The sequence below is a fragment of the Solea solea genome, chromosome 11 (genome assembly GCF_958295425.1).
Source record: "Solea solea chromosome 11, fSolSol10.1, whole genome shotgun sequence".
NCBI classification, from domain to species: Eukaryota; Metazoa; Chordata; class Actinopteri; order Pleuronectiformes; family Soleidae; genus Solea; species Solea solea.
In genome coordinates, this window is record NC_081144.1 from 24,553,898 (window position 1) to 24,567,626 (window position 13,729).

Genomic DNA, 13,729 nt, shown 5'->3' on the forward strand with positions numbered 1-13,729 from the left:
GCATCAGGCCATGTCCAACGCCGGCATCAGGCCAATCCACCGCCAGCAACAGGCCATGTCCACCGCCGGCATCAGGCCATGTCCAACGCCGGCATCAGGCGAGTCCGCCGCCAGCCAGCATCAGGCGAGTCCGCCACCGGCAGGCATCAGGCCAGTCCACCACCAGCTGGCATCAGGCCATGTCCGCTCGGCTGTAAAAGGTCTTTGGGCGTAAGATTCTATGCCCCAGAGTTTTCTTATCTTTTCCACTGTAAGGACGTGTCTGTGTACACGTCTCACTAAGAGCAAAAATCTACGAGAAAGACATGTTTTATAAGTTATTATTCTTCATGTAAGACTGGTGGGGCGGCGCCCTAGCGCCCTCTATGGACATGTGAATGTGACAGTGGGTGGTTGTTTGTCTATGTGTGTGGCCCTTCACTGATGATCTGACCACTCCTTCAAGGCTTAGAGAAGCTCATTGTTTGGACGAGGATGAGCTTCAAACCCAGCAGGTCTATGTCACTGGTGCTGAAACAGGGACGTGTCCTGGATCAGTTCCACTTCACACTAGCCGGAGACACCATTCTATCTAATATAGAGTAGCCAGTGAAAAATTTGGGGAAGATCTTGGAGGCCAGCCTCAAGGATGCCAATTCCATCAAAAAGACCACCAAAGACCTTAAGGAGTGGATTACGGTCAGGTCCGCCTTTGTGAGGGAGATTCAGGGCATGGATCTACCAATATGCCATCCTGCCCAAGATCCTGTGGCCATTTCTGATCTACGAGGTTCCAGTAGAATCAATGGAGAGGCGGATCAGCAGCTACCTTCACAGGTGGCTCGGCCTTCCGCACAGCCTTAGCAATGCAGCAAGGAAGCAGTAACATCCTGCATCTCCCCGTCAGTGGTTTAAAAGAGGAGTTCATGGTGTCGCAGACCAAGGAGGCTCTCGGGTTCAGGGACTCAAGAGACCGAAAGGTGGGAATTGAGGTCAGGACAGGCAGGAAATGGAAAGGAGGCAAGGCACTCGAGGTAGCAGAGTCTCGGCTGAGGCAGTGGGAACTTGTGTGTGGCTCCAGGTCGGTTACTTCCCATGACCAATATAACAAATCCTCAGGCAAAGAGAGATGTCTTCTTCCTCAGACAAGCAGCTGTGCTTTCCAGAGCACATGTCCTCAACAACACTACGTCCAGACATTGGTCATATTTTCTAATTCCACCAAACAGGTGATCATGGTGGAGCTGACTGTACCATGAAACGTGCCAAGTACAAGGCGTACAGGGGGAGGGGCTGGAACACCTGTTATGAGCCGAGCTAGGAATAGTGGGAGTGGCTAAGAAGAGGGTTGTCAAATCAATCAGAGATGCCACAGAGAGTCACTAGGTGGCTCTGGCTGAAGAGGGAGGTCCAGTGGTCAAGAGGCTGAGGACTGATCACCCCTGGCCAGGTCACCTGGGTGAGGGTGTATATGTAACCGAACTCAACTACACTTTGTTGTAGCTGGCTGGTTCAACCCCTCGACTCTGCGTTGTGTTAAATGATGGCCAGGAGGCTTGCGTTGCAGTTCATAACACTGTTTATTCTGGACAGGGACAGAATACGTACTGGTCACATACAGGCTCGTTAGGCGGCTCCCGTGCAGCACACTTGAAAGCACCTCTCATTAACTGGCTGCGTTTTTTAATACAATATTGTAATAACTGTGGGAACTGAGAGCAGTATATACATGTCCACTAGGGGGGCAATGAGTCGAGTAGTTACCTGTTGGGCATGTTACAGAAGTGAAGAAGACAATAAGCTCTGGTACTATGAAGATGATGTGATCGTGACTACACTGTGTTCGTCCGTAAGAAAATAAACCTTCCCTCATGTTCAGCAAGAAGTCTCCCGTGAGTTACTACATAAATGGCGACGAGGATAAAGTACAGCGGATGCCTCGTGTGGATGCAGACGAATGAGTAAGACTCTGCTAAGTTGCTAAGTTAGCAAAATAAACCGGACTTTGTCATATAAAAAAAAAAAAAAAAAAAAAGCATGGCGGCGGCTATGATGGGTAGTACCGCTTCTTTTGACAGCCAAAACCAGACGTGGGAGGAATATTGTGAAGTGCTCCAACATTTTTTTGAAGCTAATGAGATCGACGAAGCAGGTCGACAGAAAGCTATTTTGCTCAGTTCAGTGGGCAGTCAGACTTACAGCCTCATGAGGAACTTAGTCAGCCCCGCCAAGCCAGGAGACAAGACGTTTAATGAACTTGTCAAGTTATTAAAGGATCATTTCAACCCCAAACCCAGCGAGATTGTGCAGCGTTTCAAGTTTAACTCCAGAAACAGAAAGTATGGAGAAACAGTTATGGAATATGTTGCTGTTCTAAGGAAATTAGCACAAGACTGCAATTATGGAGACAAGTTATCAGAAATGATACGTGACAGACTGGTCTGTGGCATCGGAGATGACCGCATACAGCGCCGACTGCTGTCAGAGCCGGATTTGAGCTTCGACAAGGCACTGAAGTTGGCCCAGGCCATTGAGACAGCCAGCAAAGATGTAAAAGACTTACAATCTTTGGAGTTTGCGCCATCACACATGAGGACACCTCAAGCAGTGCACAAAATGTCAACAAAGCAGACCCCTGGCAGGCAGCAGCATCAGCATAAGGCTTGTTACAGGTGTGGAGGTGAGCAGCACAGGGCTGGGGACTGTAGGTTTATTAAAGAAACCTGTCACAAATCTGGTAAAGTTGGCCACATTCAGAAAGTGTGTAGGTCCAAAGGCCCAGCTAGTATTTCAAAGACTAGAGGGGGTGGTGTACAGACGGGAAAGCAGGGGAGAACTCAGGGAGCAAATTATGTCAGCCAGGGGGAGGATGACAAAGAGGGCATTGATACAGAGGAAGTCATGTTCACACTGTACAAAATAGATGAACTTGATGTACCAGCAGAAGAGCCATTCATAGAGACACTGACCTTTAATGAGATGGACACGCAGTTTGAGATGGACTCAGGTTGTGGGGTAACAGTCATGAACCACTCAGTGTTCAAAACCTTGGGGGGAAAAGAGGCACCAAAGCTACGCCCATGTCGGGTGAGACTCAGAACATATACATGGCATAGAGTACAAGTCTTGGGAGCAGCTGTGGTTAAGGTGCAGCACAAAGGGCGAGTGCAAGACTTACCTGTGGTAGTTGTAGCAGGTTCAGGCCCCAGTCTGGTAGGTAGGTACTGGATTAGGAGGCTAGGTTTACAGTGGAGATCAGCACCCCAGGTCCATCACGTCCAGGAAGAAACCTCAGAAGAGGTACAGGGGAGACCAGAAACCCAAATCCATCATGTAAAAAAAGAGACCTTGGAGGAGGTACTGGTGGAGTATGGGGAGGTTTTCAACGAGGAACTCGGGAGATTTAAAGGACCCCTAGCAAAAATATATGTGGACAAGGAAGCAGCCCCCAGGTTTTTTAAAGCCAGGCCCGTCCCATATGCCATGAGAGGTAGAGTTGAGGCTGAACTAAACCGTCTCCTTTCTCAGGAGGTTATTGAACCAGTAAAACATGCTGAGTGGGCCGCGCCTGTGGTCCCTGTGTTAAAACCTGATGACACAGTAAGACTGTGCGGAGATTACAAGCTGACTGTAAATCAGATCTCAAAACTGGAACAGTACCCAATCCCCAGAATTGAGGACCTGTTTGCTACGCTTTCGGGGGGACAGAAGTTCACAAGGTTAGATCTGAGTCATGCCTATCACCAGATTCCCCTGGATGAGGAAGCAAAGAAGTATGTGACCATAAATACGCATAAAGGATTGTTCACATACAGAGTGCTACCTTTTGGTGTTTCATCAAGCCCAGCGATATTTCAACGGACCATGGAGGGACTGCTGCAGGGCATTCCTCGTATCACCATCTTTCTGGCTGACATTCTTCTCACAGGGAAAGACGACCAAGAGCACCTGCAGACTCTGTCCATGGTGCTGAATCGGCTAGATGAAGCTGGTCTGCGACTTAAAAGAGCCAAATGCTTATTCATGAATGAGGAAGTGATTTTTCTGGGTCATAAGGTGGATGCAACAGGACTGCACCCAGTCCATGAGAAGGTGCAAGCAATCCAAGAGGCACCCACACCTTCAAATGTGACAGAGTTGAAGGCATACCTTGGACTGTTAAACTATTACAACAAGTTCCTACCCAATCTGTCAACTGTTCTCGCTCCAGACAAAGATCCAGTACTCTCGAGGGTGCGGGAGATGGTACAAATTGGCTGGTCATCAAAACTGAAAGGGGAGGAGTTTGCCCCTTATGAGGTGAGGAAACATGAGCTCAGTATCCAGAATGTGTGTGTGTTATGGGGCTCGAGAGTGATTGTGCCACATCCAGGTCAAGGAAATGTTATGAGGCAGCTTCATCAGTGCCACCCAGGAGTGTCCAGAATGAAGGCATTGGCTAGGAGTTATGTATGGTGGCCAAATGTGGACAAAGAGTTGGAGGATACTGTAAAGGGCTGTACAACATGTCAAGAGCACCGCAACATTCCTGCACCAGCTCCATTACACCCCTGGGATTGGCCTGACAAACCGTGGAGCCGTATCCATGTGGATTATGCCGGACCGTTTATGGAAAAAATGTTTTTTGTGCTTGTTGATGCACATTCAAAGTGGATGGACGTGTATCCAGTGAACTCTGCCACTTCAGGCACCACAATTGAGTGCCTGCGTACAAGTTTTAGCAACCATGGACTGCCTGAGTTGTTGGTGTCTGATAATGGCACTTGTTTCACCAGCACCGAGTTCAAAGACTTCCTGAACAAAAATGGTATCCGTCACCCTACCACGCCGCCAGTAATGGGTTAGCAGAGAGAGGGGTACAAACATTCAAGAGAATGATGAAAAAATGTCCAGAAGGCACACTGACAGCTAAGGTAGCCAGAGTATTATTTAGCTACAGAGTGACTCCTCACACTACAACAGGTCTATCCCCAGCAGAGCTGCTTCTCTGGAGGAAGCTACGTTGCACCCTGGATTCAATCCACCCAGACCTAAGCAGGAGAGTGAAGGAAAACCAAGAAAGACAGATAAAAGATCACAATAAAAAGGCAAAAGGACATTGGTTCAAAACAGGAGACTCAGTGCTGACCCAGAATTTCAGTCTAGGACCCAAGTGGATTCCGGGAATTATTGAGTTGGTGACTGGACCAGTGTCCTACAAAGTGATGCTGGGTGATGGGAGAGTAGTGAGGAGACATGTGGACCAGATTCACACTCACCACCAGAGACCGGGGAAATGCAACAGCAACCAACCTGCGGACGTTAGTCGGCCAAGTCAGGCTGATGAAAAAAATTAAGCATGGCTGGAAGCTGAGGAGGTGCTATTCAGTGGTGACCAGTTGGAGGAGCCAGCAGTTGTTGAAGCTGTAGGAAGCTCAGAGACTGAACAAAGAACGGTAACAAATGCAACTCCAGTAAGAAGACAGTCAAACAGGGAAACTAAGTTGCCCAGCTATCTTAAGGATTTTCAGTTGAATTAAGGGAAACTTAATAGTGTTGTTTGGCACTTAACAGGAGTTAAAGACAGTTATAAGGTTCCAGTGAGTTGTATAGAAATTGCTTAAGGGGAGAGGGATGTAATAACTGTGGGAACTGAGAGCAGTATATACATGTCCACTAGGGGGGCAATGAGTCGAGTAGTTACCTGTTGGGCATGTTACAGAAGTGAAGAAGACAATAAGCTCTGGTACTATGAAGATGATGTGATCGTGACTACACTGTGTTCGTCCGTAAGAAAATAAACCTTCCCTCATGTTCAGCAAGAAGTCTCCCGTGAGTTACTACAAATATAATACACAATAAAATAACAGAATATGATTAATATACCTGGACAGGAACAGAATATGTACTGGTCACATACAGGCTCGAGGTAATGTTAGCACAGAGGCTAACTAGTTAACTGAGAAACTGTACACCATTAAATTAACATTCCAACACCTACAAATGCCACGACTCACTTATAGCTTGCACATTTACATCTTCAATAACCACAGTATGTCTTTAATCATACAAGAGGGAATATTGACATAGTACACAATAATAACTGTACGCACTGCTGCACTTTGCAACTCACCTTAAACGAAACTCTCATTAACTGGCAGCGTTTTTAAAGTGCACTCAGCATTCAACTGCCACTAAAAGAGGGCGCTGTTGAGCCACTAAACTCCCAAAAATACATTTCCAATACACAGCAAGTGAAATCTCATATATAATTGGTTACATATAATGTATAACAGACCCAAAATGTATATGTATATAAATATATATACATATATGTATATATATATACATATATATGTGTGTGTGTATATACATATATATTCATGTAAGTACATATACACCTTTCATCACCTGTGAATACTACATTTCATTTTATCCAGATTTCTAAAGTAATGACGCGAGCTCAGACTCCTCCCCTTTCCTCCCCCGCCCTCTCTCTCTCTCCTCCTCTCAGCAGCAGCAGAGGCAGCAGCGTCAGTGTCAGTATCGTCACCATCATCTTCAGGATGGACGTCGTAAATCAGGTAAAAACTCGAACATCGTCTTGTTCTTTCGTCGGTTATGGTTCGAACATCTGTGCAATTGCCTCATGCTCGTGCTCGCGCTCGGGTGTGTTTGTGTCGTGTACCGGGGCGGCCCACCGGGGTTTGTGTTTGTCTCTCGGTGAGGAGTCTCTACGTGTGTGCGCGCGTGCGCGTGCGCGAGGCCGCAGCAGGAGGGAATAAAATCAGACTGAATTCACGTGATTCACGAAGATGAAGACGTGACAGAATCAGCTGTTTGAGCCATCAGTGTGTGTGCGTGTGTGCGCGCGCGCGCGTGTGAAAAATGGCAGCCGGAGGAAGAAGATGATGATGATGAAGATGGCGATGATGATGAAGATGGTGATGATGATGAAGAAAACCAACAAAAATGCCTTAAATTAAAGATGTTTGATTATTGGTTAATTAATTGATTGATTGGCTCCGCCTCCCAGTCTGACAGGTAATCAGGTGGTTTACAGGTAACTGATCATCATGTCTGAACCTGAACTACCAACTTATGACAGTCTGTAACTACATGTGTGTCTCTGTGTGTGTGTGTGTGTCTCTGCGTGTGCGTGTGTGTATGTGTGTGTGTGTGTGTGTGTCTCTGTGTGTCTGTGTGTCCTCAGCTCGTGGCTCAGGGTCAGTTCCGACTCCTGAAGCTTCCACTGGGATTCATCAAGGTTCTACAGTGGGTGAGTCCAGAACATGATACGGATTCTGATCCAGATCAAACCCCATCAACCAGTCACATGATCCAGATCAGCTAATCTTAAAAATATCACACACACACACACACACACAGTGTGACCATCTGTTTACTGTGAGTGGGTGTGGCTTTAATAAATCTCTGCTCTGTGATGATGAAGATGATGAAGATGAAAACACTTGACTCTTTACAGTTCTCACTGATAATCAATCAATCACTAACTTCTTTTTTTTTGTCTGACTGAATCTTCACCTGATCAACGTCTGTGTTGTGTGGCACCTCCCCCTCTCCCTCCTGCAGTTCTTCTCCATCTTTGCGTTCTCCACGTGTGGCAGTTATTCTGGGATGTTCCGTGTGTCAGTGGAGTGTAAGAACAGAACGGACAGTGACCTCAGCATCGAGGTGGAGTTTGCATATCCGTTCAGGTGAGTTCTGGGTTTGTACTGTGGAATTCTGGGAGCTGTAGTTTTGATGATCATGTGATAAAGTCAATTAGTGAAATCTGCTGTGTCATCACTGTAGTTACACTCTGAGTGAAAACATCCATGAGAAAACATGAGGAAACCACCCACACCAAAGTCCAGAGAGAAAACCAGGGATTTTAACTCGCAGGGACACAGGAGCTGCTGGTCACTGCTGCCTCGTGTGGTCACTTTGTGTCACTGAGTTAAACCTGAACGAAGGATATTTAAAACTGTAAAAATAAGACATTTGAACTTAGTGATGGAGGCAGCAGTGGATCAACAACTCCTGTGTGTTTCTCTATGGGGTTTGGTGTGAGAGAGTGAGTGGTTTACAAGCTTGAGTTTCCTGTTGTAAAAGTCTGTCTGACAGTGAGATGAAGACGTGAACATGTGACGTAGATGCCATAGACTTAAACTAACTATGCTATGCTAAGTGTTCACTTTGCTGTCAGTTGATTGGTCGATTCCCGTGTCAGACTTCACCAGGTTTACTTCGACGCTCCGACCTGTAAGAGCGGGGATAAGGAGCGTCTCTTCCTGGTCGGTGATTACTCGTCCTCGGCCGAGTTCTTCGTCACCATCGGCGTCTTTGCCTTCCTTTACTCCATGGCGGCGATCAGCATCTACGTCTTCTTCTTTGACAAGTACAAGGAAAACAACAAGGGCCCGCTGATTGTGAGTCAGTCCACCAGGTGGCGCTGTGAGGACCAATGTGTGTGCGTGCATGTCACTCACGCTCCTTGTGTTTCAGGATCTGGGCGTGACCGGAGTCTTCGCCTTCATGTGGCTGGTCAGTTCAGCGGCGTGGGCCAAAGGTCTGTCCGACGTGAAGACGGCGACAGATCCAGACGAAGTCATCACACTGATCTCTGCCTGCAAATCAGAGGAGACCCGGTGTCGTGAAGTCCACGACCCGGTCATGTCTGGACTCAACACCTCTGTTGTAAGACACTGTTGTCGCGCTCCTGCAGCGCCATCTTCAGGTCAGTGACTGCAGGTTCGGTTTGACATCATTTCTTCTTCTTCAGGCGTTTGGCTTCATCAACCTGATTCTGTGGACGGGAAACCTCTGGTTCGTCTTTAAGGAGACGGGTATCATCGCTCCCTTCATGCGGGCTCCGCCCCCTCAGGACAAGCCTGCTGCACCGGAGGCCTACGCCCAGCAGGGGGCGTACGAACAAGACCCTTACGCCAGCAACCAGGGCGGATACCAGCCGGAGTACAACCAGCAGGGATACAACCAGGTACCTTACTGTCCATCACCTGTAGGGGGCGTGGCTAATGTCAGCTGTGACTGGCAGAGAGAGAGAGGACAGAGACAGAGAAAGAGAGAGGACAGACAGAGAGAAAGAGAGACAGACAGAGAGAAAGGACAGAAAATCTTAAATTCGAACTCATAACTTTAATAAACTAAACTAATCAGATTACTCATTACTCTGTCAAGTAACACGTTACTCCACTCAGAGGACACTTGTCTCTGTGTCTCCTCCAGGACGCAGAGTATGGTCAGGGCTACGGCCAGCAGGGGGCGCCCACCTCCTTCTCCAACCAGATGTGAAGTGACAGGAAGCAGGTGAGGACAGTTCAGACCGGTCCGAACCAGAATGTCAGGTGTGAAAAGGTTTCAGTCCACATGCAAGTCTGTTTGCCTGTGTTGCCATGGTTACAGTTCAACGCCATAAACATTTAAATGTCACATGACGCGCAAACATTAAAAGGGATAGTTTAATTGTTTTTTAGTATGAGGTCAGAGATGACTGTGCTGTGAGCGCCCCCTGTTGCTGAGGACAGAGACTCACTCTCCCACACCAAAGTCCTGAAATCCTTTGTTCAGATTGACCTCAGTGACACAAAGTGACCACACGAGGCAGCAGAGGTCCCCACGAGCTGAAGTCACTGATTTTCTCTGTGGACTTTGGTGTGAGAGAGTGAGTGGTTTACAAACGTCCGTCTGTCTCACAGTGAGACAAAGTCGTGAACACGTTCTTAAAGATATCGTCGATTTAAACTGCGAGTGAGTCTCTGTGTGTCAGGCTGGTTCTCAGCAGCAGGGGGAGCTCACAGCTCACGTCAGAACTGTTGATGAAGCTTTTGTCTGTTTCTCACTCAGGAAGCGTCGGAGTGAAGAGTGGGTCGCCTGCAACCTACCCACAATGCAACACTCCTGTCCGTCTGCTGTGTGAGGGAGGGGAATTTAGATGTTGATTTGTAAATGATCAAAAATAGAAGTAACAACAACAACAACAACAACATGGCTGACAGGATGGTGTTAACTTCATATTACTCTGTGGACAGAATGTATGTTTGTGATGTATAGATATCACTTTGAACAGATATATATATAATATAGGCTGAACAGTCTCTTCAACTTGTGGATCCGCCCCCCTGTCGTATGCCCCGCCCCCTACATGTACCAGCCAGAGTCATATCAGCCAATCACAAAGCTGTTAAAACTGGGTTCACACTGATCAAACCAAACCAGATTCAGAACCAGATTGGAACCAAATGTAACCAGATTACAGTGTTCTCACTGACATCACGTCCCGGCTCTTTGTCTTGCTGCATGTAAATATCTGACACAGGAAGTGATGTCATACCAGACACGCAGTAGAAGCCAGTTTGTAGTGACTCTGGCTGGAAACTGGATCCAAAATGGCTCCGTGTTTGCACTCTGTGTGTGTGTGTGTGTGTGTGTGTGTGGAGACGCTGCAGAAACACAGACACGCCCCTGAACGACTGTTCACGCTTCAGCAGTGTTTATTTGTTGGTTCAGTTCATTCCTGAATTAAAAACAAGAACGGAAGTCGTTTCCAGGAAGTGAGGAAAAAAACAACCTGACGTTAGCGGTACAACGTTAGCTTAGCTGTGTCAAACGTCAGAGGACGTCATTAGCTAGCATTAGCTGGTGTTAGCATGGGTTAGCTCACTGGTGCTAACAGTGTTTCTGTCAGTGTCTGTTTTTATGACGTTTCTTCTTCTGCATGATGACGTGTACGTGTTTCCTGCTGCTGTTGATCATCAGTGTGATTCTACTTCCTGTTTACCTGTACAGGTGTGTGTGTGCGTGCGTGTGTGCGTTACCTGTCCATCACTCTGTTCTCTCTCTCTCTCCCTCCCTTTTCTTTCTTCTTCTCCCTGTTCCTCCTGTCGTTCTTCTCTGTGGCGCCCCCCTCTGCCTCTGTGATGTAACTTCCTGTGTGATGATGATGTTCTCCTCAGCATCAGTAACTATGACGATGGCTCTGACAGTGATGATGATGATGATGATGTATAATTGTATGACTTGTGGCCCCGCCCCCTTCTTGTGGTATTCAGTGGAAAATTTCAATAAAAAGACAAACTGGTCTCTGATTCTGCTTGTTTATGATAAATGAGTGAATGAGTGAACGAATGAATGAAGACTGAGAGTGAGTGAGTCTCTTCTCTTCTTCTTCTCCTCCCTCCCTTCATAGCTCCTCCTCTTCCTCTTCTCTCTCCTCGGCTCGTCCTTCGCTCTTTATTGACACTGCTTCTCACCTCATAGCTCCTCCTCCTCCTCCTCCTCCCTCTCTCTCTGGTGCATATGTGTGTGTGTGTCAGTGTGTGTTCGGTCAGCAGTATGGCGTCTCTCGGCCTCCTGCTCCTCAGCACCGCTCTCATCCACACCGTCCAGGTAAGTGTGTGTGTGTTTACATGTATGTTGTATGTGTTAATTCATCATCACATTGATGTGTTGTCACGGTAACCACATCAGGACACTGACTGATGTCGCTGCTGTTTACCTCATCTACCTGCACTGTGAGTGTGGTTGTGGGGACATTTTGTCCTCTAGGTTTCAGGAAATATATGATGTCAACAACTGTCCTTTAAACTGCAGAGACTGTGTGTGTGTGTGTGTGTGCAGTCACTGTGACTGGAGAAACATTTCCTTCTCGCTGCTGTCACCATAGCGACAGGAGATGGTAACCCATGGCGACAGGGCCATAGATATTAGACTGGTCTCCTGTTGACAGCAGTGTGTGTGTGTGTGTGTGTGTGTGTTGTCACATGATGACTGGTGTTTATTCAGAGGAACGTTTAATCAGCTGTTAGATCAGGACTAGTCAACCATAACCAGCGCCTCACTAGTTACTGAGTCATGAGGAGAATCATTGATCATGAATTATTCAATACATACAAGAATAATAATAATAATAATCAAGATTAAACAGACAAAACCAACAAGGACATCAGACAGAGTGAGGGATGATAAGCCCCTCCCCCTCCTCCTCATACACACACACAGTCAGATTGTGTTTGTCTGAGTCAAACAGCAGGAAATTAAATCAGATTATATCACAGTGATTTATTAAAAGTGTCAGTGACTCAGCAGCAACAGCAGCTGCTTCATCAACATGAAACACTGCGTCAGTGCAGACACTCACTGATTTAACTCCAGACTCACTGATTTAACTCCAGACTCACTGATTTAACTCAAGACTCACTGATTTAACTCCAGACTCACTGATTTAACTCCAGACTCACTGATTTAGCTCCCGACTCACTGACTTAATTCCAGACTCACTGATTTAACTCAAGACTCACTAATTTAACTCCAGACTCACTGATTTAACTCCCAACTCACTGATTCAACTCAAGACTCACTGATTTAACTCCAGACTCACTGATTTAACTCCTGACTCACTGACTTAACTCCAGACTCACTGATTTAACTCCAGACTCACTGATTTAACTCCCGAGTCACTGACTTAATTCCAGACTTACTGATTTAACTCACTGATTTAACTCGACTCACTGATTTAACTCCAGACTCACTGATTTAACTCCCAACTCACTGATTTAACTCCCGACTCACTGATTTAACTCCCGACTCACTGATTTAACTCCTGACTCACTGATTTAACTCCCGACTCACTGATTTAACTCCAGACTCACTGATTTAACTCTAGACTCACTGACTTAACTCAAGACACTGATTTAACTCCCGACTCACTGATTTAACTCCAGACTAACTGATTTAACTCCAGACTCACTGATTTAACTCTAGACTCACTGACTTAACTCCAGACTCACTGATTTAACTCCAGACTCACTGATTTAACTCCAGACTCACTGATTTAACTCAAGACTCACTGATTTAACTCCAGACTCACTGATTTAACTCCAGACTCACTGATTTAACTCCTGACTGACACAGAGAGAAAGAGAAATTTAAAAAGAATTGTGGTTAAGGTTAGAGTAAGTCTCCAGGAAATGAATGTAAGTCAATGCAATGTCCCCTCAAGTCATGAATGTCAAACATGTGTGTGTGTGTGTGTTCTCTCAGGACAATCTTATTAGTGGAGGCAGGAACAGATCAGCTCATTATGTTGCCATCACCAAGACAACAGCGCAACATCTCCCACACACACACACACACACACATACACATACACACACATTGTTTCCTGATCATTAAACCCTGAAGGAAACGAGAAGGAGACACATTAAGGAGTTAGGAAAGGTAACTGGACTCACAGGAAGTGATGAAAAAGATGATGATGATGATGAGGTCATATTGATGTCACACATGTGGAATATTAATGAGCACTCACTGACCACCCTCAGGGCATGAACTCTGACCCCACCTTCTCTCTCAGCCTCTTCCTGCAGCTTATGGAGGGGGGGCGTGACCTGGACGTGTCAGTAGGCGGAGTCAGACGCCAGCGTCCAGACCTTCGTAAGCTGCTGCCTTATGAGGACCAGATGATGTCATACCCGGCAACACTGAGAGGAGGCGGGGCCAACAATCTGTACTACCAATCAGATGACTGGAGGGGGAGAGGCTTGGAGCAGGCCCTGCAGCGATTGGTGGAGACGGACCAGAGACGGGAACGAGAGGAGGAGCAGCGAGCAGGTTTTTACCACGCACACACACTCCCTCACAGACACACACACACACACACACACACACACACACCCTCACAGACACACACACACACCCTCACAGACACACACACACACACTCTCACAGACACACACACACACACTCTCAC

General features: G+C 46.8%; 2 protein-coding genes across 3 annotated transcripts; both read left to right on the top strand.

The window, feature by feature from the left end:
- The first annotated feature begins 2,016 nt into the window (after nucleotides 1–2,016).
- LOC131468246 (uncharacterized protein K02A2.6-like) lies at nucleotides 2,017–5,315 on the top strand. The gene is given in 2 exon segments (XM_058642288.1): nucleotides 2,017–4,789; nucleotides 4,792–5,315. Coding segments are annotated over 2 exon segments (3,297 nt in total).
- A 1,114-nt stretch (nucleotides 5,316–6,429) lies between these two features.
- Nucleotides 6,430–11,066, top strand: sypa (synaptophysin a). 2 transcript variants are annotated; one of them, XM_058644150.1, is made up of 8 exons: nucleotides 6,430–6,542; nucleotides 7,172–7,237; nucleotides 7,552–7,676; nucleotides 8,192–8,390; nucleotides 8,467–8,658; nucleotides 8,744–8,959; nucleotides 9,208–9,288; nucleotides 9,826–11,066. In XM_058644150.1, the coding sequence occupies exons 1-7, from the start codon at nucleotides 6,525–6,527 to the stop codon at nucleotides 9,271–9,273; spliced, it is 882 nt and encodes a 293-aa protein (XP_058500133.1). In that variant the 5' UTR covers nucleotides 6,430–6,524; the 3' UTR covers nucleotides 9,274–9,288; nucleotides 9,826–11,066. The 2 variants fall into 2 exon arrangements, with proteins under 2 accessions (XP_058500133.1, XP_058500134.1); XM_058644151.1 differs by lacking the exon at nucleotides 9,208–9,288.
- The last annotated feature ends 2,663 nt before the right edge of the window (nucleotides 11,067–13,729 follow it).